This window comes from Bos mutus, chromosome 10 (genome assembly GCF_027580195.1).
Source record: "Bos mutus isolate GX-2022 chromosome 10, NWIPB_WYAK_1.1, whole genome shotgun sequence".
Classification (NCBI taxonomy): Eukaryota; Metazoa; Chordata; class Mammalia; order Artiodactyla; family Bovidae; genus Bos; species Bos mutus.
Window position 1 is genome coordinate 50,560,203 of NC_091626.1, and position 26,216 is coordinate 50,586,418.

The following is a 26,216-nucleotide window of genomic DNA, read 5'->3' on the forward strand; positions in this document are numbered from 1 at the left end:
GTAGGGGAGACCTGGAAGGGGCAGGAAGAAGGCAATCCATGTGAATCAAAACCCAGCCAACTCTCTGCCAAGTAGCCCCTAATGCTGGCACAGTCTGGGAGCTACATGGAGATACAGCCAAAGAGGGCATATTTACTTCCTTGCTAAAAAATTTTATATATGTTTTATGAGGTGTTATGAATCTGTAACATTTCCAGCATCTTTAAGTATGACCCTTAAAGCAAAGCATAAACCTTGTGCACTTAGGAAAAATGTAATCTCCTGGCAAATAAAAGAATTTGACCCAGATCATGTGGTAATTTTATTGATTAAAATATTACAAAGTTCTACTTCTCATGTCTTCATATACAATATATCCGAGTGAACTAAATTAAATCATTTATGATATGAAAAGACATTATTACATATTGGAAGGGTGACGTTAATTCATCATCATGGATCATCTCTACTCCTAAGGTATATGCCCATATTACAGTTAGCCATGGCCTGTGACTCTGGGGAGGTATGGAAGAGCACTGAGTCCACAGGCCAGGAGTGCTTATCAAGTCACGTTTTCTGCTCTGAGAGGAAGAAATTAGGAAACCTGGAGGAACAAGGAATAGTCAGTTCCCAGAAAACTTGGGAGATTTCTCAAAAGACGGAACTGACATAATTTTTCAGTTATTTTTATGAGGAAATCTTAAAACATATTTGAATGCTGATAAGACAGAAAAAATCATTTAGGTTGCCTTTTCAAACTAGTTATTTAAGTCATCGTATGAAAGATATTAAACAATGAAAAGTTATGGCAAATATGTTGGCAGAGAAAATTTAATGACGTGTTCTTTTGGAGGAGATGATAAATGATGTGGGAGTTAGACTTGAATGATATATTAGTTTTAAATGAATATTTACATAAAAATACTTCATGATTTATTTCAGGTTGAATATTCTCTTAAAAGTTAGAGGGGCCTGAAATACATATTTTTTAATGCAGAAGCATCTTCAGTAAAAAGAGTTGGTGAAGCACCCCCACTCTCATCAAGCAAGCGTGCGGGTGAGAGAATTTCTGATGGGTCATGGTCAAATGGGATTATTTGAAAGACAATCCTGGAACCCATTTGTGGCTTCATAAATATCTGGGCTTCACATGAACCTTAGAAAACAGGATAAGCTGTGTCCCGAGAGTCTCACTCCCACTGGGTGGACTCTTGTCATAAGATAGAGGCACCAGGCAGAAAATATGAGTATTGAAGGAATTCTAGTAAAATTTGGCTGAGATTCCAAAGGTAGATGTGGCCTTTCCAATCTCAACTGGTGTGTGTTAATTCTTACAAGATGACGGCGGCAGCACCATCACCATGAGCAAGAAGAGATGTGGCCCATTTGGGAGAATTCTTATTTTCCTCATTAAATCACATTCCAAAGCATCTCCAGTTCCAATCAGGTGTAAGCCACCTCCCTCTTATTTGAGCTTCACTGAGCTTTTGAAAGAAAAGTGCACTTATGCCCTTTTCTCCTGCTATAACCTATTGAGAAAGCCAAGCTTAAAACTGCTGGGGATCTGGATCATTTCCAGGGCATGTGGAGAGGGAGTAAAAGGAAATGTGACTTGAAAGAGGTGTTTGGTGTCCAACATCAGGTGTGATGAATCCTCTCGGCTGTTGAGGAGAGCCTGAAATGAGAACCAGGGGGAAGATGAATAAGGAAACCAGTGCGCTCTGCTATGTTGCTGTCTGGAAGTCAAGAGTAAGGAAAACACAACAGTGAAAAACTCCTTTCAAAATCTTGTGAGATAACACACAAAGGGGCTTTTCGACAGCACAGCACAAGGTGAAATGGTCTGTTTGGGTCTTCCAGGCCAGCTCTCATGAAGACCTACTTGCTCTTTTTCACTTCAGAAGTTAATTTCCCCCAGGATGGGCTGACTGTAAATCGATCTAGTTTCTATTCTTACCTATTCTCATGGCATAATTCTCAGCTCATGAGTGGAGCTCAGTATTAAATTTTTATTGCATTCATAATTATTTTTAGTTCAGTGGTTTGCAAACTTTTTGGTCTCAGGACCCCTTTAAAATCTTAAATTACTGAGGACCCTAAACAGCTTTCGTGCATGTGGTTAGAGCTATGGATATTTATCATATTAGTAATAAAACAATAATTTAAACTACTTATAACAAGAAAAGCCCAAGACATGTTAACATATTTTTATTGAAAAATAACTCAAATTTGAAAGAAAATTAAAAAAAAACTACTGGGAAGTAGTATTATTTTTTATAATTTTGTAAATTTTTAATGACTGACTTAATGTGACAGGTGGAATCTTGTATCTGCTTCTGCATTCACCTGTAGTGATTTGCTATTCTGGTTGAAGTGTGTGAAGAAAAGTCTGCCTCACACAGGTATATATTTGGAAAAAGGAAGACTTTGCAGACTCTCTGAAATTATCTCAAGGATCCACTCCTCCCCACCTCACCAAAGACTCTTGAATGCAACTTTTGAGAACTGCTGCCCTAAGGCATTGGGAAAGAAACTTTAGGGATTAAAATAAGAAAAAATGAGTACGTAGGTTCTCTGTTTCTATTCAGCCTCTGTTCCCTTGTCTATGCTCAAAGACTGATGAGAAACAAGACATGCTGAAGGACTGTAGACTGAGAGTCATGGTTTTGGTGTTTTCAGTCCCTTGCCACCAGGGCTAAAATGGCTTCTGAAAACGGGGGGAATTTGACAGGGAAGATTTCTGCCACTTTTCCTGTGGGCATTTCCTTTGTATATTTGTTACATGTACTTTAATTCTGAACTTCTATAGTGGTAATTAAATATCACTGTCTCATACTAAAAATTAAAAGGCACATCTTAAGCATCTCACCTGCACTTTGCGAACGAAGGATGGAGTCACTCTTTTTTCAAAGTCATCTATAGGTGTGTATGAATTAAGAATCTTTATGATCTGCAAACAATGCATAAGATAGTATAAGGCCACGAAAAGGATAACTCTGTCCATGAAATGATGGTTCCAGTGGTCTGGGAACAGTTGGGAACCACAAGTGGTTCTTTAATACTGTAATCTGGCTCTAGGAACCATGTGTTATTTTTTTCCCCAAGAAGAGAGAAAACAAACTGAGAAGAGCATAGATGGGAGCAAGGACATCATATAATTAGATGACTGTGAGACAATTCCCCATTTCCAGCCTCCTTCTCCAGTCCTACATCCTCTCCCCCCACACACACACATCTGTGGTTTTGTGGGCAGGGAATGTGCCATACGAACTTTTAGGTTTTCAAGGTCTAGAGTTACTATTTAATAAATGCTTGTTAGATAAGTGGGTAGGCCAAAGAGCACACAGAGATGCAGATGCACCCCATGCCAGCTAAGCCAGGAAAGGGGATGCCAGTCACATGATCACTGGTGAAGATCAGGGAGACACTGAACAAACCTGATTACCTGCACAGCAGACAGGGAGGTACAGCGTTCGTAGATCTCCTTGGCATCACTGTCGGTGGTCTTCTTCACCTGAAGCAACCATGCTGCCTGTGAGAGAGGCTCCAAAGTTTCCTTGGCCAAGTTGTTCTGTAAATTCTTATCTTTAAGCCATTCTTCTAAGTAACTGATGTTGCACCTGGAGTAAAAGCCAGAGGAGCAGAGAACAGTGGGTGATCCATTTAGAACACTTTAGGGGAAGGTGTAGAGTCCCTAAGCATGTCCCAGCATGGTACCAGTGTTCACTAAGATCCTCAGGACCACGTCCAGCAGTTTCTTCATTTGTAACAAGAGGGGTTGGGCCAGGTGATCAGCTCTCATGATCCATGATTCTAAGGATCATGATGGTCTAGGGTGAGTGGTCATAATAGCAATAAACTTTGGAGAAAATCTGAGCAAAGAACAGTGACTACAATAATTTATAAAACAATCTATTAATGTACCTTTAATAATAGATTTGAAAATATCTTAAAGGAAAACCTCATAGTGATATTTGAAGGGGGGACTTCAATTCAGTTCAGTTCAGTCGCTCAGTCGTGTCCGACTCTTAGCGACCCCATGAATCGTAGCACGCCAGGCCTCCCTTCCATCACCAACTCCTGGAGTTCACTCGAACTCATGTCCATTGAGTCAGTGATGCCATCCAACCATCTCATCCTCTGTTGTCCCCTTCTCCTGCCCCCAATCCCTCCCAGCATCAGGGTCTTTTCCAATGAGTCAACTCTTTGCATGAGGTGGCCAAAGTATTGGAGTTTCAGCTTCAACATCAGTCCTTCCAATGAACACCCAGGACTGATCTCCTTTAGGATGGACTGGTTGGACCTCCTTGCAGTCCAAGGGACTCTCAAGAGTCTTCTCCAACACCACAGTTCAAAAGCATCAATTCTTCGGCACTCAGCCTTCTTCACAGTCCAACTCTCACATCCATACATGACCACAGGAAAAACCATAGCCTTGACTAGACGAACCTTTGTTGGCAAAGTAATGTCTCTGCTTTTTAATATGCTGTCTATGTTGGTCATAACTTTCCTTCCAAGAGGGGATTTACACTGGTATAAAAACTGTTTGAACTCTTTTCCTAAAGTAGCAGAAAATTTTCAACTGGTAGAAGGTTTTCTAAGTTCACTGGGGTTTCTATTCTAGTTTCTGTCACTTACTATCATAGGTTTATAAGTTAAGAGGCATGGGTTTTAATCTCACCAATCTGTTTTGTGAGCCTGGAAAGTTACTCTACCTCTCTTGGTAAATCAGGGTGTTGAGAACACTCACACATTGCTAGGGAGAATGTAAATAGTACAGCTGCTAAGGAAAACAAGCATTTCCTCAAAATGTTAGACATAGAACTACCATCTGACCCAGCAACTCCGAATTGAAAGGTCCACACAAAAAAATCATACACAAGTGTTCATAGGAGCATTAATCATTATAATCAAAAAATGAAAACAACCCTAATGTTTACCAATTGGTGGGCAGATAAATAAATTGTGGTCTATCTATACAATAAGATGTTATTCAACAATAAAAATGAGTGAGATACTGACACATGCTACTACATGGGTGAAATATGAAAACATTACACTAAGTGAATGAAGCTATTCACAAAAGACAATGTATTTTATGATTTCATTTATTAAAAAATGTCCAGTATAAGGAAATCTGTAGAGGAAGAAAATATATTTGATGTTGTCATTGGATCAAAGAAAAAGCAAGAGAATTCCAGAAAAACATCTACTGCTGCTTCATTGACTACACTAAAGCCTTTGACTGTGTGGATCACAACAAACTGTGGAAAAATTTTTTTAAATTTTTAATTATTATTATTATTTTTTTACTTTACAATATTGTATTGGTTTTGCCATACACCAACATGCATCCGCCGCGGGTGTAAACGTGGCGGATGCATGTTGATGTATGGAAAGACATGGGAATACCAGATCACCTTACCTGCCTCCTGAGAAATCTGTATAAAGGTCAAGAAGCAACAGAACCAGATATGGAACAATGGCCTGGTTCAAAATTGGGAAAGGAGTACATCAAGGTTGTATATCATCACCCTGCTTATTTAACTTATATGCAAAGTACATCATGTGAAATGCTGGGCTGCATGAAGCACAAGCTGGAATCAAGATTGCTGGGAGAAACATCAATAACCTTAGATATGCAACCTTATGGCAGAAAGCGAAGAGGAACTAAAGAGTCTCTTGATGAAAGTGAAAGAGTACAGTGAAAAAGCTGGCTTGAAAAAAAAAAAAAAGCTGGCTTAAAACTCAACATTCAAAAAATAAGATCAAGGCATCCGGTCCCATCACTTCATGGCAAATAGATGGGGAAACAATGGAAACAGTGACAGACTTTATTCTCTTGGGCTCCAAAATCACTGCAGATGGTGATGGCTGCCATGAAATTAAGACACTTGTTCCATGGAAGAGAAGCTATGACCAACCTAGACACCATATTAAAAAGCAGAGACATTACTTTGTCAGCAAAGGTCTGTATAGTCAAAGCTATGGTTTCTCCAATAGTCATGTACTGATGTGAGAGTTGGACCATAAAGAAAGCTGAGCACTGAAGAATTGATGCTTTTGAACTGTGATTTTGGAGAAGACTCTTGAGAGTCCCTTGGACTGCAAGGAGATCCAACCAGTCCATCCTAAAGGAAGTAAGTCCTGAATATTCATGAGGGACTGATGCTGAAGCTCGCATATTAAGGCCACCTGATGCAAAGAACTGACTCATTGGAAAAGACCCTGATGCTGGGAAAGATTGAAGGCAGGAGGAGAAGGGGACGACAGAGGATGAGATGGTTGGATGGCATCACCAACTCAATGGACGTGAATTTGAGTAAACTCTGGGAGTTGGTGATGGACAGGGAGGCCTGGCGTCCATGGGGTCACAAAGAGTCGGACATGACTGAGCGACTGAACTGAACTGAACTGAGGTGAGGAGGAGGGGACTCAGTGGGATGTGGGTAGGGGATAAGAGTGGCTGATAACTGGGTTTAAGGTTTCTTTTTGGAGTGATGAAGCTTTTCTAAAATTACATTATGGTGATGGTTACATAATTCTGTAAATATACCAAACTTCATTGAACTCTACACTTTAAACAAGTGAACTGTATGGCATGGAGATTATATATCAATGAAGCTGTTTAAGAAATTGAGTGAACTAGGTGATCTCTAAGGTCAGCTCTAGCTCTGACCTTCCAGATTAGCAACTCCCCATGGGTTATATCACTGGGACAATAACGCTGAGTTAATGTATTCCATAAGGAGGTAATAAGTGTGAAATGACTTCTCTTGCTCTGGTAAGCACCCCACCCCCACCCCGACACTGTCATTCTCAATTTTGTCCCACTAGCTTAAGTTCTTATTACAGTAGATTCCTAATGGGCCTCCCATCTCATCCCTTCTAATCCATCCTATTCAATTCTGCCACAGTTTTTCTAAATCTGAATTTTGAGCATCTTAATCCTCCTACTCAAAAATCTGTATTGGGAGCTCTAGTTCTTGGTAAGATGGAATAAGCACTCCATTTTGTGTCTCCCACGGAATGCAGTTATAAAACCTGGATGGAATGCCTGGAACAACTATTTGAGGACTTTGAAAAGTAAACAGTAGCAGGTGGTGTGGGGAAAAAGACCAGAATCTGAAGTATCTCCCAATTAATACTGAGTTTACCAGTATCTTCCCCTTGGCTAGTCACTGGTTTGAACTCAAAGCAGCCTGAAATTCAGCAGTGGGCATTGCTGATAACTAAGAGCTCTAGGAGGAACCCTCCAGTTCTGGTTTGAGGTGCTGAAAAGGGGGTGTCCTAATACTCTGAGAGAGGGTAGAAATTCTGTTTTTCTTATTTCTCCTTTTCTTTATTTTTCTTCACTCTGTTATGCACAAGCCCCAAACAGTCCTATGGTGGTGGCAGCAGGCTCCAGCAGCAAACTAAATCAGAGAGGGGAACTTCTTCAGCTGGAGGAACTGCAGCTCAAGGGGATGGGGGTGAATGCTTCTTAGCTCCGTCCTCCCACCACCTGACCCCAGATGGGGACATTTGCTGGGAGTGTAGCACATAGTGAGTTAAGTAAAGCCCAAGTAGACTTAATGTGATAAATGGTTGGGGATCCAAACTTTCAGTGAAGGGGGCATGGGTTCAATCCCTTGTTGGGGAACCAATACCATGCATGCCATGCAGTGTGACTAAAAAATCCAAATAAACAGCTTTTTAAAAATCCAATTTAAAAATAAAAGATATTGATTCCAAATAGATTGAAAAAGGTAAGTATGATACTATAATTTCTAGAACAACCATTAAAAAAGATACAGAGAGATATAGAGAAAACACAATAGGGAAATTTAAAAAGGATGCCAAAAATGTTCAAAGAACCCCAAATAAGACAGAAACAGGAAATCAAAGAAATAAAAACCAGAAGGAACAAATAGAAAATGACAAAAATGTAGACTTATATCTAAATATGTCATATATCAATAAATACATTAAATTAAAATGGTTTAAATATAACAAGAAACAGAGATTGTCAGACTGGATTAAAAAAAAAAAGGACCCAAATATATGCTGCCTACACTTCAAATATTACACAAATAAGTTTACAATAAAAGGATGGGAAAAGGTATACTATGAAAACACTGATCCAATTAAAAAGTAGACTTTCAGACAAGATATGACTGACTCATTTCGCTCAGTCATGTCCGACTCTTTGTGACCCCATGGACTGTAGCCTACCAGGCTCCTCTTTCCATGGGATTTTCCAGGCAATAGTACTGGAGTGGATTGCCATTTCCTTCTCCAGGGGATCTTCCCAACCCAGGGATCGAACCCGGGTCTCCTGCATTGTAGACAGACACTTTACCATCTGAGCCACCAGGGAAGTCCATAAAGTAGACGTCAAAGCAGAGAAAATTAACAGGATGGGATAAAGAGAGACCCCCACATAATGATAGGAGGGTCAGTTCACCAAGATGACATAACAATGTTTAATGTGTATGCACCTTACTCAGAGTGTAAGAAAAACACAGCTTCAGAATACATAATGCAAAAACTGACAGATTGAAAGAACAGACACATTCATAATTACAGTTGAAGACTTCAATACACCTCTCAGTAGTCAATAGAATTAGTAGACAGAAAATCAGCAAGGATACAGAAGAACTGAAAAATGAAAGTGAAAGTCAAAGTCTTAGTCACTCCTCTGTCCATGGAATTCTCCAGGCAAGAATACTGGAGTGGATTGCCATTCCCTTCTCCAGGGGATCTTCCTGACCCAGGGATCGAACCCAGGTCTCCTGCATGGCAGGCAGATTATTTATTGTCTGAGTCACCAGGGAAGCCCTGAAAAATACCATCGACAAATTGACATTTATAGAATATTCTACCCAACAACAGAAGAATGTACATTCTTTTCAACTGCATTTGGAATATTCACAAAAGTAGACTGTATTCTGGGTCATAAAAGCAAGTATTAACAAATTTAAAAATAACTGAAATCATATAAATTTTCTCATCACTTCATGGCAAATAGATGGGGAAACAGTGGAAACAGTGACAGACTTTATTTTCTTGGGCTCCAAAATCACTGCCGATGGTGACTGCAGCCATGAAATTAAAAGATGCTTGCTCTTTGGAAGAAAAGCTATGACCAACCTAGACAGCATATTAAAAAGCAGAGACATTACTTTGCTGACAAAGGTCCGTCTAATCAAAGCTATGGCTTTTCCAGTAGTCATGTACGGATGTGAGAGTTGGACCATAAAGAAAGCTGAACACCAAAGAATTGATGCTTTTGAACTGTGGTGATGGAGAAGACTCTTGAGAGTCCCTTGGACTGCAAGGAGATCAAACCAGTCAATCTTGAAGGAAAACAACCTTGAATATTCATTGGAAGGACTGATGCTGAAGCTGAAGTTCCAATACTTGGCCACCTGATGTGAAGAGAAATTCATTGGAAAAGACCTCCTGATGCTGGGAAAGATTGAAGGCAGGAGGAGAAGGGGATGACAGAGGATGAGATGGTTGGATGGCATCACCGACTCAATGGTCATGAGTTTGAGCAAGCTCTGGGAGATGGTGAAGGACAGGGAAGCCTGGTGTGCTGCAGTTCATGGGGTTGCAAAGAGCCATGACTTAATGACTGACCAACAATAACAAATATAAAGTTTGTTTTTTTCAATGTAAAAGTATTTATAAGTTTGTGTTTTAAAAATAAATCTGGGAAAGTCTAAGACAAAGTGGGATGGTTGGGAACTCTAGCATCATAACCTACAGTGTATGTTAACCTGTGTGCATCTAGGGATCTTTTTAAAAATTGTGGTAGAAAATACATAACATAAAATTACCATGTTAACCATTGTAAGTGTATAGGATAGCATAGTAGCCTTAACTATATGCACCATGTTGTGAAACTAAGCTCCCAGAACATTTTGTAAAACTGAAACTGTACATCCACGGAACAACAACTCCCTTTCTCTCTCTCTCTCATCAGCTTCAGGCAACCACCATTCTACCTTCTGTTTCTAACAGTCCGACTGACAAAGTATATTCTTTAAGCACAACAAAATTAAACTAAAATCAATAACAGAAAGGTAACAAGAGAGTCTCTAAACACTTGGAAATTAAACAACACACACTTCTATACCATCCAAGAGTCAAAGAGTAAGACTTGAGGGAAATTAAAAAATATTTTGAATTGAACAAAAATGAACTGAACAACATACGTCAAAACTGTGTGTTGGGGGATAGAGTTAAAATAGTGCTGGGAGAGAAATGTATAGCATTAAATGCTTATGTTAGAAAAGAGTCTCAGAGCTAATAATCCAGGCTTCTACTTTAGGAACCTAGAAGAAAAGAAAACTAAATGCAAAGTAGGCAGAAGGAATGAAGAAAGACAGGAACAGAAGTCCATTAAATTTAAAAAATAAGACAATCAATGAAATCAAAACCTGGTTCTTTGAAAAGATCATAAAATTGATATACCTGTAGCAAGACTGACCAAGGAGAAGAGAAGACAAATTACCCAAAGAGGAGTGGACGGGGGCCGTTGCTACAAATTCTGCAGAAATTAAAAGAATAATAAAGGAATATTCTGAACAGTGATACCCACATTACCTCAACTGTGATGAAGCGGACTAATTCCTTGAAAACCAAAAACTACCAGACTCACCTAAGATGAAATCTATAACCCGAATAATCCCACAACTACTAAAAAAAAAAAAAAATCCATAGTTTAAAGCCTTCTGAAAAAGAAAAATCTCTGAGGTTGCTGCCATTCCTGAGGGACTAAAGCATGCATTTCTCATGCTGGCACTCCGCTCTGTCTCTGTAACTTATCTTTCTAGATCCACCCATCACTCTGGTTCTCCTTTCAAGGAGGGCTATTCATACCCTGCCCTAAGCATTCCTTCACTGAGGCCTGTGCTCAATTCTCTAGTTCTTGGGCTGAAATCCTTCTTGTCCTCTAAGACCCAAGTCAATGCCTTTTATATTCTCCCAGATTCCCTCAGGACAACAAGCAATGTCTGTACTTGGGCCACATCATTCTGGTTCCTAACAGAACTGTCTCCACAGGCCCTACCTAGGTTCTTATCAAAGAACCCTGGGCGGCCTTCCTTGAAGGCTCAGTGGTAAAGAATCCACCTGCCAATTCAGGAGACACAGGTTCAATCTCTGATCTGAGAACATCCCACTTGCTGTGGAACATCTAAGCCCATGCACCACAACTGTCGAGCCTGTGCTCTAGAGCCTGGAAGCCGCAACTACTGAAACCACGAGCCACAATTACTGAAGCCCCTGCACCTGGAGCCCATGCTCGGCAGCAAGAGAAGCTGCTGCAGTGTGAAGCCTGCACATTGCAACTAGAGTAGCCCCCACTTGCTGCAATTAGAGATTTGCACAGCAATGAAGATCCAGCAGAGCCAAAAAATTTTATATATATATATATATATATATATGTATATATATATGATGCCTGGGCAAAATAACCACAATGGAACCTGCAATAAAAATGCTATTGTGGAGATGGTGAGATAAAGTTCCACATGAGATAATATTTTTTATAAATTTATGACTGCTGCTGCTAAGTCGCTTCAGTTGTGTCCGATTCTGTGAGACTCCGTAGACGGCAGCCCATTAGGAACAACAAAAAGAACTACGTACTAGGAAAATTTTTACCTTTTCCCAGGAACTGGTCTGCTTCACCATGCCAGATGAGACCAGAGAGCTACTGATGTTTTGCTTTTTTCTCCTGGCAGTCAGAAAGCCCAGTGCCCGTTTTCAAGCTACTCTGTCCACTGTTTATTTTTCCTTTCTTGGAGTTTGATTTTCCACTTGTGTTCATGTTTTGCTATTGCAGTGCTTGTGTTGTCATGGTAAAATCACTGCCAATCCTGAAGTACCTTGTTTATGGCAGAAGCTGAATCAATATCTGAATGAACAAATGTCTCTAAGATGTATGTGCTGTTCACTCAGAGCAACACACTGGAAAGGCAGTACTTCCCTAATAGCACTTCCAGTTGGTGAGAGGAAAGAGTGCTGGGCACCTATGGGGACAAATGTTCACTGAGCTTGGGGACCTACTGGTGGAATAAGAGTTGTTTAGCAAAGACTTTGGTGACATGTGTAGGTTTATGACTTGACTTTAAATAAGCCTGAGGCCTGCCCCAGAGGACTTCAGGGCATCTGTTCAGAACTTGGGAAATAAACAGAAGCCTTTCCTCTCAGTGAAGAAGAAAAGACCCACAAAGCCCAGCCCTCCTGAATACTCCCTTGTATCTGAAAACTACAACATGGGGTCATGGGAATTTCACACACTGCTTTGTAGAGACGTCCAAGCTTCACCAACGCTAAGGTGTAATGGATGCCTCTTATGTACTACTTGGCTTAATAAACTTTTTAGGTCACTTTTCATTGTGTAACTGCCATCATCACCACCCTACATCCTCCTGTCACCTACAGGTATCAAATCCGTGTACATATTAAAAAATCTTAAATATCTAGCCCATATTATTTGCTTTCTAATCATGTGACAGTGTTAATTCAAACAATAGCTAATGATCTGTGTTTTCTCTTCTCTTAGAGACAGAGAAGCTGACACACTTCAAAACTGGATGACTAGACTTCCAGGTGACACAATGGATAAGAATCTGCCTGCCAAAGCAGGGGACACGGGTTCAACCTCTGATCCGGAAAGATCCCGCATAACACCAGGCAACTAATCCCACATGCCACGACTACTTAGCCCGTGCTCTAGAGCCCGTGCTCTGCAACTAGAGAAGCCACTGTAATGAGAGGCTTTCACACTGCAGGAAGAATAGCCCCATAAGAGGCAACTAGAGAAAGCCCTCGAAAAGCAACAGAAACTCAGCACAGCCAAAAATAAATAAATACACAAAAAGAAATTAAAAAAACAAACAAACAAACTGGATAACCATGTCTGCAGGATGAACTCTCAATGCTTGGCCTGGCATTTTACGCCCTCCCAATCTAGGTCCAGCTTACCACTCTACTTCAGTCCTGTAGATCCTGATATAAACCTTCACTTAATCTAGCTGCTGCTGCTAAGTTGCTTTAGTTGTGTCCAACTCTGTGCGACCCCATAGACAGCAGCCCACCAGGCTTGCCCGTCCCTTGGATTCTCCAGGCAAGAACACTGGAGTGGGTTGCCATTTCCTTCTCCAATGAATGAAAGTGAAAATTGAAAGTGAAGTCGCTCAGTCGTGTCCGACCCTTAGCGACCCCATGGACTGCAGCCTACCAGGCTCCTCTGTCCATGGGAGTTTCCAGGCAAGAGCACTGGAGTGGGGTGCCATTGCCTTCTCTGCACTTAATCTAGACAGAGCTATTGATATTTACTCCTGCCTGAGGAGGGGTCCTCACTCGGTCCTACCACTATGGCTTTGCCCACCCATTCCCTTGCCCGGAATGTTCTTCCATTTTTGATCACTCACAAACAGTTTTCAGGCTTCTTTAACTTTTCTGGCCACAGTCATCTCTCCTCTGTGAAGCACTTCCTGTACCACTTATTTATGACTTAATTATAGTGATCTTGAATCATCATTTAGCTTCTCAACAGCAGGGATCAAATCACCCTTTCCTTTGTTTCCTGTGTCCCCCACCAGCAGTGCTAATCACAGAGGTGGTGGTCAACAAGTACTGGCTGCATATATGATAACCACAGAGGGCCAGAATTTAAAATACACAGTTATTAGTTCTTAGTTGAAGCCACTCTGCCAGAGTGTCAAGTTAGCATAGGTAGAGTGATGGGAGGAGGGCCTGGCATCATATGGCTGAGATCTCCATGGCTCTAAGAGTCATTTTGCACACCCTCCAGCAGTGCCGCTCTTGTGGAGGGAGGGCGGGCAGAGCATGCAGTCTCGGACTTCAGGAGCATCCTTTCCAGCCAGCCTCTCCAGGGTTAGTGGTGGCTTACGGATCTTACCTTATCTGCATCCCTTTTCTACAGGAGCACATGTCCTTGCGCAGGAAGAGGCTGTTCAGGGTCACCGCCCCGATCAAGAAGAAGAGCTGCTTCACTGCCTGCCTCATGATCTCAGGGTCCAGGCCATTCTGGCACATGGTGCTGTAGAAGTAGCTCAGCTGCTGCAGGACGGAGGTCATCGTGTAGGCATCCGTGTCGTCTATGCTGGAGGACCGCTTCCGGAAGCCTGTGGGCTTCAGGCCAGAAATGCCCTGCAGACTCTCGTACTCCAGCATGCCTGGCACTACGGAGAAAAATGGAGGCTTTTCTTGCACACGCAGTGGGGACGCCCAGAGGACATTTCCCCTGCTCTCGTGTGTCTGTTTCAGGGAGTGCGACAATTTTCACAAGAGTTAGTGTGGATACAGCTGTAACAGAGAAAGCAGAAGGATGGAGGGTTGGGGAACACCAGGCTGTAAGGGGTGGATGGGAATGCACCACCATCTACAGGAGGGGAACAGTTCCTCTTCTTTCAACTTGACAGGAGAGAGAGCTGGTTAGCATGACAACTCATGGTCTGGAACTACTTAAAGCCTACAGTATTTCAATTTCAGAAAACTGAAGAAAGTATACAAGAAGTTGAGTGGAGCTCTAGGATTTCCAAAATACTTGGCTCAGAACCAGTGTTAGCCACATAAGGAGCAGCGGTTCTCCCAAATCTTTCCCTACAGGATGGATCCCCCTTACAGAAAGAAAACTATGACCCATGTGCTTTTATATATGTAATCACTTTAGGCAATCAGAGAATTAAATAGTGGGCATTTATATTAGTAAAGTTTCTTGTTCTAAAATTACGTTCTTTGAAGCTACAGTAGAGAAGCATACTTATGTAGGTGATACTGTGAATCTCTTATTTGCATTGTGGTTAGGGAAAATCTCTAAAAATAGTATTACTTGAGGAAAAAATGGTTCTCTTCCTTTCTGAGTATCATGGCTGTACCACCTCTGAAAATTAATGCTTGTTTTTGGGAGATGTAGAGGTTTTTGTGTGAACGTTTGCTTATACCACTGGAAACATGACCAAGTCACAATTTGGATTGTCAACACCACACTGGCATTTTCTGCTACTATGAGTACTATCACCCTAGTGACTAAAACCACTTATGTCAACATGACTTAGTTGTTTTCTTTGGGGGAAGGGTGGGGCAGAAAAGGATAAGACTAAACCAATAAATTATTTTACTATTGGCTTAAAAAAATTATATTCTTTTCAATTACACATTCCATGCAGATTTATTTTTTAAGGTCTCAACATCATTATAAATATTTCTTAGTCATCAATTCTTTTCTTACCTATTATTGGTTGAATGTTATTTTCCATTACGATAACGAACTGATGATATATTCGTATAGCCACATCACTAAGAATCTGTCTGTATTCTGAAAGGTCAAAATTGTTCAAGCAATTCTTATTCTGATGTGGACTATTATGCTTCATGAATTCCTGAAAGTAATTTTGAACATATAAATATTAGAATAATGTAGACACATAGGATATTAAAATACTATCTCTGTATCTAATGATATTACAATAAGTTTATACTATAACTCCTATGGAGAAGGCAATGGCACCCCACTCCAGTACTCTTGCCTGGAAAATCCCATGGACGGAGAAGCCTGGTGCGCTGCAGTCCATGGGATCGCTAGGAGTCGGACACGACTGAGCGACTTCACTTTCACTTTTCACTTTCATGCATTGGAGACGGAAATGGCAACCCACTCCAGTGTTCTTGCCTGGAGAATCCCAGGGATGGGGGAGCCTGGTGGGCTGCCATCTATGGGGTCGCACAGAGTCGGATATGACTGACGCGACTTAGCAGCAGCAGCAGCAGCATAACTCCTATACTTAATGTCTGATCTGTATCAAATTCTTAGTGTTTTGGATAGCATTTATTTTCTATAACTAACTACACTTGACCCTTAAATGATATGTGTTTGAACTACATAGGTCTTACATGTGTAAGGTCTTAAAAAGGTCCACTTACACGTGGACCTTTTTCACTAAGTTATGTATTATATAGTACTACATGATCTATAATTGATTGAATCTAAGGATCTGTAAATACTACTGTTCCCCCATGGAAGCTCATAGGAAAAACAGTGAAGCATTCAAGGAAATAAACTACTGTAAAATGTTGATAGATGCAATAAATGAGATTCATAACTTTACAGAGTATAGACCAATCTGAAATGCTTTAATATGGATGTTATGGACTGAGTATTTGTTTCCCCCTCAAATTTATATGTTGAAGCCATAATCTCCATTGTGGCTAGCTTTGGAGATGGGGTCTCTGTCTCCATGTTATTAAGGTTAAACAAGGTCACAAGGGTGGGAGTCCTGACCTGATAGGATTAGTGTTCTTATAAAAGGAGACACTAGAGAGATCCCATGCACTGAGGAAAGGCCATGTGAGTACACAGGGAGAAGGTGACTATCTTCAAGTCTAAAAGTGAACTTTCACCAGTGACCCAATGCTTGCACCCTGATCTCAGGTTTCCATTCTCCAGAACTGCGAGAAAATAAATTTCTGTTGTTCAGGCCACCTAGTCTGTGGTATTCTGTTACAGCAGCCCAGCCTGAACATGGTAATACATTTACAATGTTCAAAGAAGTAAAATTTAAAAAAAAAATTTAAGATAAGAATAGGACATTGTAAAAGGCAGAGGTAAAAAAGAACCATTGGAATTTTAGAAATAAAAAATAGTAAATAAAGAATCTTCAGACAAGGAAAAAAACATTGTATACATGGTTAAAGTGGGTAAAGAAAGGATTTAAATAATGGTGATGCAATTAAAAATAAAATTTTTAAAAATGATGATGATATGCCTCCCATTAAAGCCACACAGATGCCAGGTTATCTTAAAGGACTGGTCTGTGCCCCTCTCAGCTCCAACGTTCCTTTTGGTTAGAAGTTGGATTTTCTTTACCTATTTCTCCTTTTGTTCTTTAATACTAGTAGGATTACTCATATTTTATTTTCTCTCCTGAAAGAAGATATGTGATCATTACTTCACATGTCAATTTGGGATAAATAATCACATCAATTATGGATAAAAGCATAATTATGAACTCTAAATTTGAATTAAAAAGTTAGAAGAAAAAAGAACTTCATGATCTCAGGGTAGGGAAGAATTTCTTGAACAGGACACTGAATCATGTATTATAAAAGAACAGGACAGATAGATTTAAGTACATCAAAATTCAAAACTTGTGGATGACAAACGACTCCATAAAGAAAAGTTAATGATAGGCCACAATCTATGTAAAGACCTCCTATAAATCAATAAGAAAAAAGAATCACCCCTAAGAAAAACGGGTAATGGATGTGACTAGGCAATTTAAAAAACAATCCAACTGATGAGTAAGCATATGAAATGATGCTTGACCTTGCTAGTGATCAAGCAATTACAATTTAAGTCAACAGAGTATCATCTTATACCCATGAGACTGATAAGCAATAAAACATCTGTCAATACCTAGTGTTGGCAAAAGGTATGACACGCTAGAACTTTATATACTACTGATAGGACTATAGAATGGTATACCCATTTTGCAGAGCATTGAAAATCCCAGTCATTTTTGTTCTTTTAGGTCAGTGAAATAATGCTCTGTGAGTACTTGATGGTGAAGAACTTCATTATAATGTTAGCCCCTTGAAAGCAGAGTAGGAATGGCAAAGGATTTACAGATGATGGAGGAATAACCAAAATCTTGTAGTGATAACAGCTATGAAAACGTAGGCAGGTTGAACTAAAGGCTGTGTTTTAGAGTGATAACATTAACAACTCCAGAATTTTACAGCCAGAAGGAAAATGAAAAATCTCTGAATCTATCTCATGAATTTTTTAAAAAGATTTTTTGATGTGAATCGTTTTAAAAGTCTTTATTGAACTGGTTCAATAAAGACTTTTAAGTTACAACATTACTTCTGTTTTATGTTTTGTTTTTTTTTTTGATTGCAAGGCATGTGGGATCTCAGCTCCCCAACCAGGGATTCAACCCACACCCTCTCCTTGAAAGATGAAGTCTCAACCAGTGGACCACCAGGGAAGAATCCACCTCATGTAATTTGAAAGTCAAGGACACTGAGGCTTAGTATCATGCCCGGGGTCTAAACCTCCTTCTGGAAGTCTTTTTGCCTGTGACCTCCATTTAGCTGGTGATGTGAAGCTGGTCTCCTGGGGAAGAAGGAAGCCAGGAGGCCAGTTGGAGCAGAGGATGTTCCTGGGCTGGGCAGTCTGATTCCTAATTACTCCGGCGAGCTCGGGCCCACAAGGAGGTCGCAGACTGGCGGTCAGTACAGAGCACGGAGCAGCAGGCGTCCCTACCTCTTCTCCACTGTACTGCTTCAGGCAATTGAGGAAATGACAGGTATTGGAAAGCCAAAAGGACAGCATCTCAAAGTCTTCTAAATGTTCCTTAAAAAAAAAAACCAAGAAAAGACAAAGTTGGATTTTGTTATTGTTCTGAGCCAAGAACAGACATATTTAACTTGTTTTTCTAGCTGGTGGCTTTTGACCAAAAATAATTCTTCTTTTATTAATTAAAGACTTTATTAAATTTACACTATAAAAAGAATTTTATTTTCTTGGGCTTCAAAATCACTGAGGATGGTGACTGCAGCCATGAAATTAAAAGACAGACACTTACTCCTTGGAAAAAAAAGCAATGACAAATCTAGACAGCATATTAAAAAGCAGAGACATTACTTTGCCTACAAAGGTCCATATAGTCAAAGCTATGGTTTTTCCACTAGTCATGTATGGATGTGAGAGTTGGACAATGATGCTTTTGAACTGCAGTGCTAGAGAAGACTCTTGAGAGTCCCTTGGACTGCAAGGAGATCAAATCAGTCAAGGATTTGACTAAAGGAAAGGAAATCAACCCTGAATATTCATTGGAAGGACTGATGCTGAAGCTGAAGCTCTAATACTTGGGCACCTGATGTGAAGAGAAATTCATTGGAAAAGACCTCCTGATGCTGGGAAAGATTGAAGGAAAGAGGAGAAGGGGACAACAGAGGCTGAGATGGTTGGATGGCATCACTGACTCAATGGACATGAGTTTGAGCAAGCTCTGGGAGATGGTGAAGGACAGGGAAGCCTGGCGTGCTGCAGTTCATGGGGTTGCAAAGAGTCAGATACGACTGAGCAACTGAACAACAACATGAAAATAAAGCCGTATTTATTTAGCAGATTATGGTTTGCAAAGTACTTCTGTACAGGTTATATCATCTGTTATGACACTTGAAGCAGGCACTGTAGGAATGCCTGAGAAAAGTCTCAGTCCTTGGCCTCCAAATGTCACATTCTGGCTGGGAAGACAGACACGACATATGTAGGACACAGTTAAATAGGTGGCTGACAGCTTACATGGTAGGCATAGGCGGTGCTACAAAAACTCAGAGGATGCAGAAATGATGGGGAACCAGGGCAGCTGAGAAAACCACAGGAGAGAGGCAGAAGGATATCCTCCTTGAAGGAAAAGGGTGGCCAGACAAGAGCTCAGGATCAAGGACTCTGCTGGCAAGAACATTCCAACTTATGGGACAGGAAGGAGAGGAATGAGCAAAGGAGTCAGAAGTAATGAAGACCAGAGAGATAAGAAGAAAACTGGGAGAGCCCTGGGTTTTAAAAAACAATGTCAGAGAGTTTCAAAGAGGTGCTGCTACTGTTTAATCCATTTAAAGAGAATAAGTTAATAAAATACCATTGGATTTAGCAAGAGGAATTACTGGTGATCTTTCTGTGGAGTAATGTGGGTAGAAGCCAGGCTGCAAGGAGGGAAAAATAGTTGGTGGAGACAAGTATTTTAAGTGCTCTGGCAGCCAGGAGGGGGTGTGTGAGAAAAAGGCCCAGTGGTCAAGGGGGTATGTGGAACAAGTGAGGGCTGCTTTAACGTGCTGTGCACTGGAGTGGGAGGATCACGGAGCCGCTGAAGAAGCTGAGGTGGAAGATGCTCACAAGAAAGGCTTCATACTCCTTATGCTATGTACCTTTCACTTTCAAAGTATTTAAACATTCCAGAGCAGCAAGAAGGGGCAAACACCGTGTGCCTACAGCCTGGAACGTAATGCGAGTGTGTCTGCAGAAAACCCAACTTAGGAAAATAGGGACAGGAAAAACATGATTTATGGCAGTCTCTTCTAAGAACACATGGGTGGCTCCCATGAAGACTGACTGTAAAGCACCAAATCAATGTCAGCTTTCTACTCCTAACTCCTGATGAATAATGAATTCTTAGTACAAAATTGGGCAGGGTGGACGGTGGGAGAATTACCCATTTCCTGATGCACTCACTGCTTTTATTTCTTCTCTTTTCCAAGAGTATTTAAGATAGGGTTTGATTGCTCATGACTTTTCTAGAACACATATTTTACTAAAAGTAAGATAGGACTTTCCCAACTAAACATTTTAAATACATCTCATAATCAAACATTACTCCTTATTTGGAAGGGGAATAAAGGATAATGGATCTATATTTTACTGGTCCCTTACATATACCTTATCTTCATGTCTGGGCTAAGAATAAAAGTATATACTGTGGTTTTATAAAGGAGAATTATATAAGTGCCAAGGGAAGAGATGAGTATTTTTCGGCTATTCCTATTCCTTGGCATTCAAACTTGTTACGTGGATAGACACATACTCCCTACAGTCAAGAATCTCACACCTGAGGGGACAGACGTGATGGGGTGGTGACCATCAGGTTGTAGTCTTACAGGTAAGGACTTGAGGTGTAACTGGCCGTGTCCCACCCTTAGGGCTGTCTGACCTAAGCTGTCTTTTCCTAATTAGATTGGCGTCTTTCACTGGGCCTCTGACTGGCTTGAAGAAGCATGTAGTTGACCAAACACTGGAGGTGTAGGTTGGGAAAAGTCTGGGCATCTGGTCATTTCCACAAATGTTCCTAAAGTAGCCCTAATACCAAGGTCCAATGTCAGAAAAGTAGTTCCTACCTTAACCACCTGCTTGATGCCATTAATGGTGCTGTTCATGAGGGACTTGAGCATGTCGGCGTCATTTAGAGAGTCTGCGTAGCGTACACACATGAACAGGATGTGAGCCGGCAGCCCGGGGATCATGTTCACCACCACACCGCGGGGCTTCAGGTCTGGAGCAGAGAGAGTCGGTGAGGACTGCAGCTCCCCCGATAAGAAACCTATGTATGGGTGGGGGTGTCTGCTTTTCTGTACTTGATGCAGTGCCTGAATACCCAGAGATGTTTTTTCCCTTTGAGGAATTAAGGCTGGCTTTTTTTCTTAGCAAAAATATACATGCAGGTGCCACCTGCTTCTCTTACTTCTCATTTGCAAAGTATTTTCTCTTTTCCAAGGTTGAATAAAAGACAGAATTTCATATCTCCAAGGTAAGAGAGGAACCCCAGTCCATGCACCCCCACTTCAGCCTCTATGATGAGGATGGAATGATCTTAGCAATCACATGCCTCTGCCATGAATAGAGAAAACAGGTGTACAACAGTCCTGCAGAGGAGGATCAGTTGGCCTTGAGGAGAAGAGAATGGCTGGAAGTCGGAGTAGGGATGTAGAGAGAAACTTTATAGAACAAGTTAAGAAAAGCAAACAAAGACCTCCCCATGTCTGCATTAGGACAGGGGAACAAAGAGGCCCCTCAGCTGTGTACCAGTGCAGGGTGGAAAGAATGGGTAGGCGGCTCCTGTGCTCTGGGGAGGGTCACTTAGGAGAAGAGGAGTAAGGCTATACATGGGCTTTCTGCTTTGAGATCCTGGGACCAGCTGATAGGGAGGCAGTTTTTCTCCTTCTCCCTAGAAGACTATGTGGTTTCCATGGTGACGACAGGCAGGCTAGTAGCACTGGTTCTAAGACTGCCAACCATACAGCATGCCAATCGGGAGATTCCTGTAATAGCCATGGCTGAGAAGGCCCTGCCACACAAACGAATTTCTCAGCAGAAGGCAAATGGAACAAGGGAGCCACGGTTACTTCTCCCAAGACTCCTGTGCTAAACCACAAAGATGAGGAGGTGTGTCTTCTACCCTGACCATGTGATGAGACTTGGGAAGAGGTTAGGGTAGTGCATCTCAACTGAAGGCAAGGTAGCAGATGCCAGAAGGCATGTGGCAATGTCTGACAGCATTTTTTTTTATTGTCATGATTAGGGGTTGCCACTGGATTCTAGAGAATAGAAGCCAATGATACTGCTCAATATCCTACAATACAAAGCCCCTATCCACCCGAAACAAAGAATCACATGGTCAAAAATGAGGCTGAGAAGCTCTGTGCTAGGGGAAGAAGCAGTGGAGGAAAAAGAGGAACTATCATCCCTGCCCAAGACCGTGGCAATGACTAAGGCTCAAGTTCTCAAAAATTAAGCAAAAATTCAGAGTCCCAGGTTTCATTACCAAGAATGAGGTTTTGAATGAGCTTGGCCTCATCTTCTCTCTTGTATTCCAGCATTCCAAGGTACTCCTTGGGTCCTGAGGACAGGTGCACGTCATTGGCTGTAGGCAGAGGCAAATAATCAGCTAAATACACAATAACAAGCATTATAATGAGACTACTCCATCTCTTTCCATCCCATTCTGGCTGATTTGCCCATGAAATGCTCTGGCTTTCTGATAAATGCAAACTTTATTGAAGCCTGAAGAATTTCTTCTGGTAGCAATTCTTATCTATGAGTATATCCATGAGTATAGCTGCCAATGTATTTTCTCATGGTCACCTGGTATATAATGAGTGCAGTAGGGATATGAAAGCAATACAGGATATTGCTTCTGCCTTATTACAGTTAAAAAAAAACGAGATTCACAAAACATGTAGTGTGCAGTCACCAAACAGCATGATCCCAAGGTGGCTGGACTAGTTTCCTATGTGCTGTTTTATGCCACTGTTACAGTGGCATAAAACAAAAATTTTTTAAACTACAATTTAAAAAATCTTACAGTTCTGGAGTTCATAGACTAAAACAGATCTTACAGTACAAAAATCGAAATGTCAGCAGAGCTGTTTTTCTTCTGGAGGCTCTAGTGGAGAATTCATTTCTTGCCTTTTCCAGTTTCTAGAGGCTGACCACATTCTTTGGCTCTGGCCACATCACTCTGACCTCTGCTTCTATCATCACTTCTTTCTCTCTCTCTGCTTCCATCACCTTCCCTCACTCTGTCATTCCTGTCTCTTTCTTACAAAGTCTCTTGTGATTATATTGGATCTACTTGGATGATCCAAGTAGATCTCCTCATCTCAAGATCCTTCACATAGGGACTCCCCTTGGTGGTCCAGTGGTTAAGAATCCCCCTTCAATGCAGGGGACATGGGTTCAATCCTTGGTCGGGGTCCTAAGATTCCACATACCATGGAGCAACTAAGCCTGTGTACCACAGCTATTGAGCCCATGTGCTCTGGAGCCCATGTCCAAACTAGAGTTAGTGCACCACAACAAAAGATGATGAATGAAGATCCGGCTTGCCACAGCTAAGACCTGAGGCAGCCAAACAAATAATTAAAAAAAAATACTCACATACTCACATATACAAAATCCCTCTGCCATGTAGAGTCATATATTCATAGGTTCTGGGGACTGGGATGTGGATATCTTTGGGTGGGCCACAGTCTGCCTTCTGGTCCCCAAAGACTCATGTCCACTCTGAGAGGAGATGTGACTTATAGAAGTACAAGTTAGAATGTCAGAATGATTCCAAAGATTTTATGCTGCCAAATTTGAAGATGGTGAAAGAGGCCCACAAGTCAGGAAAAGTGGGTGGCCTCTAGAAGCTGGAAAAGGCAAGGGAATAGAATCTCCTCCTAAAGCCTCCAGAAGCCCTGCTGACGTGTTGATTTTAAGCCAGTGAACACCATTTTGAACTTCTGACATCCAGAACTGTAAGTTTCATGTTCTATTAAGCCACTAATTTCACGGTGATTTGCTAAGCAGCCATAAAAAATAAATAGAGGACACAAGAATTTATGCAGAGGTAAGTAAGAACTGTTGAAAAATGGTTCTTGAAGGAGGTAGCACTCCAGCTGGGCCAAGAAAAGTGAGTAGGCTCTGATGGGTGAGAAAGAAGATAATACAGGTAAAGAATTAACAGAACTCTCTTCTACTGCATGAGAGTTTGTTCTGTGATTTACCAGCCCTGTTCCCTTGAAGACTGATAAAGGTAGAATGTTAACTATTTTACTAAGCAACCTGTTTATGGTAAGAAGGACCACTGATTGCTGAACTCCATCTAGACCGGGAAAACCAATAAATGATGCAGAAGTACCTGATAAGGACATCCTATTTTGGGTATTCTTAAGTGTGGTGACTTGTATCTGAGCATGTTTCTTGGGAGCTAGTACCACCTAAAGAGTGTCCTAGAGGTACTGGCTTTTCCTGACAACAGTCATGTGAGTGAGCCTGGAAGCAGGTACTCCAGCTCCAGCTAAGCCTTCAGATGTCAGCATCCTTGCTGACTACTCTACTGTGACTCAGCTAGAACCAGCCAGCTGAGCTGCTTATAGATTCTCGACCTTCAGAAATTGCACTGTTAAGTGTTTGTCATTTTAAGCTACTAAATTTGGGAGTAGTTTGTTATATGATCAATAGATACCTGATACAGGAATGGAAGCTGATGCATTCCACTTAAAACAAGTTGGGCTGGAGGTGATAATAGAAAGGTGAAGGAGTAATCTTAGAGGCAAAAAGGGAGTAGGACTCAGGAAAAGTGAGGAACGGCAGGTGGATTTTGGAAGTCCTTACGTAGAGATGGCAGTTGATTCATTCTTTCCCACAATGGGGATACCATGGGGTAATGGGAAGGACAGACATGGTCTCTTCCCTCATGGGGCAGATGACCTTTATCAATAATTATGGAAAGGAAAAGAGCCTCATTTTGGTTTTGGAAACTTAAAGTCTGATGAAAAGTTGAAAAAAAAAAACCAATAAAGGAGTTCTTCAAAGAAATGAGGATAGTAAAAGGAACAGAGAGTTGCAGATACAACCTTAGTGACAGAGATTGGGAGAAAGCAGCAATATTGAACAAATGAGTAAAGAGTTAGATGAGAAAAGTCAGAACGTTTCAGTGACTATTTGCAGGGCAGGAATAGAGACACAGACATAGAGACCAGACGTGTGGACACAGCAGGGGAAGGAGAGGGTGGGGTGAATTCGAGAGAAGCACTGGACATATATATTACCATATGTAAAACAGACGGCCAGTGGGAAGCTATGCACAACATAGGAAACTCAACCTATGGACACTCTGTGACAACCTGGAGGGGTGGGATGGGGGTGGGAGGGAGGCTGAAGAGGGAGGGGACGTATGTGTACTTATGGTTGATTCACACTGTTGTATGGCAGAAACCAGCATAGCATCGTAAAGCAATTATCTTCCAATTAAAAATCAATTTAAAAAAAAGAAAAATTCAGTGACACAGAATCAGGCGAACGAAAGAAAGGCAGAGAATCTTTTTCCCTGGAACTTATAAGGACACTCAGTGTGCAATTCAGTTCATGTTGAGGACTTCAGTCTGGCTTCTTAGCTATCTAATAGATATCTAATTAGCTATCTAGTATCTTTTCTTCTAATAGAAAGTAGGATATTGACCCCATGTAACAGAGAGGAAATAAACTTTAAAGCAGTTAAATCTGAAACGTTTTCACAATTCCATTTTAACAACGAGAGAGTTAACAGAGAAAGAGGTTAAAAGCATTCCTTTCAGGGTACCCCTTACAATTACATGAGCACATCTGGTATCACCTGAGAGGTGGTGAGCCACCTGCCTGCCTTTAAGGATCTCCACTAGCCCATCACTGGGCCCCAAACACACCAGCGGAGACTCATTTCTTTAGTTTTCAAATTCTTTGGACCACATCAGGAAGTAATATGTCAACACATGTAAACTGTAGCTGAAAGTTCAAAAAAATTGGAACATGGATGTTGTTTTTCTACCTTTTTCAATTGTCTTGGTAAGAGTCTTCACTTGATCTTGTAACTTTTTAATCACTCTTTCCTTCATGTCTAACTCTTCTTCAAGATCCTACAAAAATCAAAAGAAAGAGGATGTTAGCTCAGAAGCATCTTAATTCTATTATTTGGTAAGAACTTTGCTGAGCTGTAATTCACATACCACACAATTCACCCACTTAGTGTACACTCATGATTTTCAGTATAGTTGGTTGTGCAACCATCACCACCATCTGATTCCAGAATATTTTCATCACATTAAAAACAAACATATAACTTTTAGCTGGCAACTCTTTGCCCTCCTATTCCTTCCCAGCCCTGGACAACCACTAATCTACCTACTGTCTCTAC

The 26,216-nt window shown here is 41.1% G+C and overlaps 1 protein-coding gene across 1 annotated transcript in view; it reads right to left on the minus strand.

The window, feature by feature from the left end:
- Positions 1-266: 266 nt before the first annotated feature.
- Positions 267-26,216, minus strand: part of MYO5C (myosin VC) — a 117,776-nt gene continuing 91,826 nt past the window's right edge. The window contains exons 33-41 of the mRNA XM_070377906.1: positions 25,851-25,938; positions 22,323-22,421; positions 20,899-21,053; positions 18,269-18,358; positions 15,233-15,383; positions 13,901-14,183; positions 3,425-3,599; positions 2,849-2,929; positions 267-1,654 (exon numbers count right to left, since the gene is read on the minus strand). Of these exons, the coding sequence (XP_070234007.1) occupies positions 1,502-1,654; positions 2,849-2,929; positions 3,425-3,599; positions 13,901-14,183; positions 15,233-15,383; positions 18,269-18,358; positions 20,899-21,053; positions 22,323-22,421; positions 25,851-25,938 (1,275 nt within the window). The 3' untranslated portion in view covers positions 267-1,501. The remainder of the gene's footprint in view (positions 1,655-2,848; positions 2,930-3,424; positions 3,600-13,900; positions 14,184-15,232; positions 15,384-18,268; positions 18,359-20,898; positions 21,054-22,322; positions 22,422-25,850; positions 25,939-26,216) is intronic.